At 38.9% G+C, this 5,918-nt stretch overlaps 1 protein-coding gene across 5 annotated transcripts in view; it reads left to right on the top strand.

The window, feature by feature from the left end:
- The window catches only part of TNIK (TRAF2 and NCK interacting kinase), a 433,646-nt gene extending 428,665 nt beyond the window's left edge, over positions 1-4,981 (top strand). For all 5 annotated transcript variants that reach the window (XM_069083584.1, XM_069083583.1, XM_069083581.1 and 2 more), the window contains one exon: positions 4-4,981. In XM_069083584.1, the coding sequence (XP_068939685.1) occupies positions 4-87 (84 nt within the window). In that variant the 3' untranslated portion in view covers positions 88-4,981. The remainder of the gene's footprint in view (positions 1-3) is intronic.
- The last annotated feature ends 937 nt before the right edge of the window (positions 4,982-5,918 follow it).

The following is a 5,918-nucleotide window of genomic DNA, read 5'->3' as shown; positions in this document are numbered from 1 at the left end:
CAGGTATTTTTTGCATCCGTGAGATCTGGAGGAAGTAGCCAAGTGTTTTTCATGACCCTCAACAGAAATTCCATGATGAACTGGTAGCAGATGAACACTTGGCTCTCGTCATCATGGCGTTGTTTCTCTATTAAAAGAACATGACACGTGTGGACTTATGCCAGTCTAGAGGCAGATACAGAAGGCTTGGTTGAACACACTGCTTTCCCCTTCCTCCACTCCCACCTCTCCCTTCCCTTCTCACACCTTGTTCTCCCACCAAATACAGTCCATCCTTCATTGTTGCAGCCTGTTTGAGAAAGAGAGAGAGACAAGAGGCAGGAATTTCTCGGAAAGCCCCAAGAATGCCGCACTGTCTCTGACCAGAGATGGACCATGAGCGCTTCAACGCTAGGGATGTAAACATTGTGTGGTCTTTTATTCTGCTGTGTTACAGTGGGTTATGACTCTTTGCTTTAAAAAAAAAATTCTTGGTCCCTTACTTTATATGAATGGGGAAGGAAATGGTGTTGAGAAAAATGAATCTTCTTTGGATTCTGTCTGCCTGCTAGCGTTCAGTATGCAGAATGTTGTAAAATTACCAATTTTGAATGGTGAGAGACAGCACAATAAATATACCTTATCTCTCTCCTCTGAAGGCCATAACTGTATAGCTGGGTAATTTTAGCAATCTTTTGCCTTCACCAACCTAAAGGTTGCTTTTTCACAGCAACTAGTTAATGAATTTTTAAAAAGAGAAGAAAAACACTAGTTTTCCCCTCTTTTGGGAAATAGATTTTAAATGGCTAAGCTACTAGCCTTAGACTAATAAATCAACTACCATTTTTGTCAGTCTGTCAGTCCATATTTTCATATGGACCTTACATAATGGTGCGTGTTGATGGGGTAGTAGTGCCATATGGTTGAGTTGACTCTGGAGATGAAGGGAATCTTTAGCACATCTTTTTCCCACAGCTTGATTATGCAAAAGGTTAGGGCAAAAGACCAGGAGGGAAAATGGGTTTCAGAGAAAGGAAGAAGAGCTTTTGGAAAAAATATGCTATGATATTTACAAGAATGCACAAATCCTCTTGGGCTAAGAGCTCACCTGGCTTAGGCATCATTTTGCCTGGACTTTGATTGGTGTACCCCAATCCTGCCGGGGAAATTGAGGTGTGGGTGACAGCTTGGTTTTGGTCTGCCCCATCTCTTTCTTCTGTGGGTGCCACTTTTTTCTAGAGATGAAAACTGTGACTTTAAACAAGCAAACAAACAAACAAAAATAAAGTAAAAGCTTCTGAGCTGCCTATAGTCTCTCTGGGTTGGTGAGAAAAAAAAAAAAAAGACAACCTGAGAAAAAGCAGGCATCACGAGGCCCAGAAGTTACAGAACTTGGAAGCAGGGTTTTGGCCAAAATTCTGAGACCCTAAATCATTTTACCTTCCTCTAAATTACCCAACATACAGTGAACAACATCTGTGCAAAAATATGTATGTATTTAGTTCAGGTTGAATTGTGTCCTTATAAACTTACTCAAATGATTTCCATTTTTACGTGACTGTCTCGGATTTTTTGGTTTGTTTGTTTACTAGCTACAAGCATGGCTGCCTGTGGTCTCAAGGTGTTGCATAATGATACCTGTGTTGCGCTTCCTGTTTTAACCTACCTCGTTTTGTTTGGTTTTGTTTTGCTGTTCATTACAGCAGTGTTATCTCCAGGAGACATATAGAGAGCTCAATTGGCAATCTCAGGTGTATTTAATAATTTAAAAAAAAACAAAACAGTAGTTGATAAAATTTGAATCCTTGAATAATATAAAAAATCAATGGCATTTGTTCCCAAGAGATCATAAAAATTACAGTAATGGACTGCTGAATCTATTCTAATGATTTTGCCTAAAATAAATGAGCAGCTAGATGAGCTGTTAATGAGAACAAAATACAAATTAGAGACCTAGTGGTACTGTAGTTTGACAGTTGGGGGTGGGGGTGTAGGAGGAATGCAGGAAGGGAAAATATTCATGTTCCATTGTGAAATAATCCTGAAGGACCAAGGTGCCTAAGTCATTTACCTTTGGTTTGGAGCAGGTGATGGAAAGAAATTGAACCAAGGACCCTCTCTGATTGATCACAGAGGTGTCCTCATTTGGAATTTTCAAAATCAGTGCAATTCTCTAATGCTCATTTGGACTGCTCATACCAGTCCAGTGCAACAAATTCAGCAATAACTTTTCTGATTGGACTTAGCAAGCATTCTAACTGTTAGACGCTGCCATGAAGAAGGAACAGTGATCTTGGTCTTGACACTGGCTAGGATTGCCACCAGCTCTTTATATCGCTGCTGTGTATTTTAAATCAGAGGCTTCTTGAATTATGTTGCAAATGGATATATATTTTTTTTCCTAAGCGACAAGTTCGGAACTCACAGCTTTAAATGATTTTTTTATTGTGGGTCTTTGGGTACAGTTAAGAAATAAAAGGGAATCATTGTGTTTAAACATAAGGTAGTTTGTGAATGTATTTTTTCAAACCTAGATTCATTGAAACAGAACCATGAGAAAATTATTCATGCAGTCGTGTTTACAAGTATGTACATGAACATAAAATAGAACCTGAGCATTTCTGGTGCCAACAACAATAAAACACACAAGTTCAACATCGAGCCATGCCTATTATATTTTTGTACTGAGACTTTTCCATTCAGCAACCTCAATGAAGCACTTAGGATGCGCAAAGCACTATTTTATAAGTGTTGGACTTTCCATTGGGTGCTAACTATAGGCAAGTCCCATGACTCTCTGATCCCCTCACTAGTATGTCCTTTCCCCCACCCTTAAGTCATTTAAAGAACTTTCATGGAGCCCGTGCTCATTTAGACAATTAAAATTTTATCTTCTTCCATCAGAACTGAACTCTCAATTCAGAGGCTCTGGGAACTGACTCATTGAAGAATGTCTCTTTTTTTCATTCTTTCTTTTTTATTTTTATGTTTTTAAGATTATATCTCTCTATTGTACCCAGACTAGGTGAGAACACTAACAGGCCTGATTGCATTGCAGGTCTCCATGGAAACTTTGGCTTCTTCCCTTTCCAGCCTGGACTGCATTGTCCCTCCTTAGGCAGTATTGTGGTCCCCTTGAAGAATGCCTCAAGATTTGCCCTTTGTGACTTTTTTTTAAGACTGGTTCTCCCTATCTTGACCAGGCTAGAGAATTCAGTGGTCACTGCAGGGGTTGATCCTTGTTGTCACCACCAGGAAGCCTGGTGGCCCCTTGATTTTCGTGGCTCGTCCCATTGCTTTCAGATGGAGTGTGTTCATTTTAGTCAGTTTTAGGGCAGCTAAAACAATTCACCAGTTTTGTCCTTCCCAGTACCAGGGATTACAGGCATGTTCCACTATACCCTATACCCTAATGTTTCTTGATTTGTTTGGTCTTTAAAGATGCTTTTAAATTAACACCTCAAAAATTATTTTTTTTAGTTTTTTCCCCCACCTTGATGGTTAGTTTATAGAATTGATTTTCTTTTGATCTTAAAAAGAATAATAGGATTCTTTTTTTGTAAGTACCAGTAGGATTCCAAAAGCTTGCTATATTTCTTACTGCCTGGTTGTCCAGTAAAAAGCCACTCAAGTGTCCCATGATCCCCCCTGTCAAGATGCATTAAGAGACAAAATGACCTTTAAGGTCCTGTCCAATCCATAGATTTTAGGCTCTGAGACTTAATGGTCACACTCCAAATGCCAACGTCATTCAGTTCATTGCAGCTGCCTATGCACTGTCCATTGGACATGAGGATATAATCAAAGGGTGGATCATGATTGGTATGAAAGTGGCTGATGTGGCTACATTTCTTATGTAAGGACTAGCTTTTTCTGAGGACTGACAGCATTTTTAAAAATTATTCATTTATTTTTAATTTTCAACTTCCATTTCCACAAGATTTTGAATTACAAATTTTCTCCCCATCTCTCCCCTGCCCCCCCACCACAAGATAGCGAGGCTACTGAATATGACAACATTTTAAAAGTGTTGTATTGATGCTTTAATTTTATACATCAAAGCCACATCCCTATATACCCCCCTTGTAACAATGAAAAAAAAGTTAAATAAAACCTGCTAGGAAAGTGACTCCATCCGGCAGGTAGACACGTCCTCTCATACTCACATTTGTAATCAGAGGACCGGAGTTTCAATTCTGGCTCTGACACTTGTTAATGAATTTGGGTGAGTCACTTCACTCCCCTAGACCTCAGTTTCCTCATCTGTAAAATGAGGAGGCTGGGCTAGATGAGCTTCCAACTCCAAATCTAGGATCTTCTAAGCTCATGAAGCTTAAAGTACATTTTGAAAACTCCATTTGGAGTAGATTGTCTCAGAGAATGCTTTTCTTGGAGAATTTATTCTTTGTAGACTTAGGAAATTCTCCAAGAGCACTCAAATATGTTTGTTACACAAGATTCCCATGAGGAATAATGTTGAATACCTCAAGGGGCTTTTTTTTCTAGAACTCAGGCCACCCATAAGCTTATTTTTCAAGATCACTCCCTAAAATGTTTTATATTAGCAATTCATGATAAAAGAAAGTTCAAAATTCCAGGTTGCCAATATCATGAGTAGTTTTCCATGTGCTCCTGTGATGTGTTCATGCCTCACTCTCTTCTGTCAATGATTTGGTGTCTCTTGGTTCTTCTTGTGTATTAGATAGGAGTAAGAGACAAAAGTTTCACATCAGACAATCGTCATTTTGTTTTTTATTTTTGCCCCCACAAAGTAGCGTGGCTATGGTCTGACCTACCATTCTGTGAAGTTCTTGAGAGATTCAGTATGGCTGCTTTTCCCATCCTGTATACCAGTTACTGTCGTTCCATTTCCAGTGTGTGGGAGAGCTCCTTGTGCTAACAGTGTTCTGCCCTTGAGAGTCTGTTTTTAAAAGGCATCCCTTGCATATGTGCTAATTGCTTTCAAATTTATGTGAGATGTGTCATGTTGCTTTAAAAAAGAGAGCAAGCTACAATTACCAATTGATCATGAGAGTGTAATTGAGTTTTTTGCTACTGGAAGCATACGTGATAAAGTCACAGCAAGCTTGTGATGTTTCAAGACAAACTCTCCTTTTCCCTTCCAAATGTCTTTAGTTCTATTATATAGTGTGTAAGTCTGGTCAATAACTCTGAATTATTAGCTATTTTATAGCTTTTTCTTGAAAAGATTACGTTCTGACCAAACCAGAAGAAAATCCTTCCCTGAGGCTGGATCTGTTCTAGGAAATGGTGTTTACTTCAAATTCTTGACATTCTCAATTGATTTCACTCACTTCGAGATTCTGAGGTATCTCTTGGAAATGCTAATCCACTTTGGCCACATAGACAATGGGTTGACATCAAGGATCCAGAAATGAGTCAGTCTTTTTCAGACCTTATACATAAAATCAAACAGATACACACATACACACATACACACTCACACATGCAAACACACGCACACAAACACATGCACACGCTAGTAAGAGTAAAACATACTAAACGTTTAGATACTCAAAAGTGATCATTTAAAAAGATCAAATATAATTTTCTAATCTCTTCTATTCTAATTTTACTTCCCAGAAGTGGGCCATGTTATCAGATATCCATGTTTGTGCAAGCTGTATTTGGTGTTTTGGTCCAGATCTGTGATTTCATTATTTTGAGTTTATTTCATTGCATTTCCAGTGAGGAGATCCCCTCTACAAATGCCTAATAGCAACAATTCTGCAGCTTCTAATCTTAGCATTGCCTCGGACCAACCCAGCTAGTGTATGTCAGCCAACCTCAGAATCAGTAAGAACTGGGAAATTTTGGCAGTTATTCATTGATCCAAGCCTGCTACCATGGCTCCTGGCAGCAATCACTGGTACAATGCTAGCTACGAGCAGGTTTCCGAGTCTTAATTACAATAACTG

The sequence above is a fragment of the Petaurus breviceps genome, unplaced genomic scaffold (genome assembly GCF_028583685.1).
Source record: "Petaurus breviceps papuanus isolate PSGF00001 unplaced genomic scaffold, PetGlider_PUasm1.0 173, whole genome shotgun sequence".
Taxonomy (NCBI): domain Eukaryota; kingdom Metazoa; phylum Chordata; class Mammalia; order Diprotodontia; family Petauridae; genus Petaurus; species Petaurus breviceps.
Note: the sequence above shows the minus strand (reverse complement) of the source record. Positions and strands in the feature narration are given on the sequence as shown.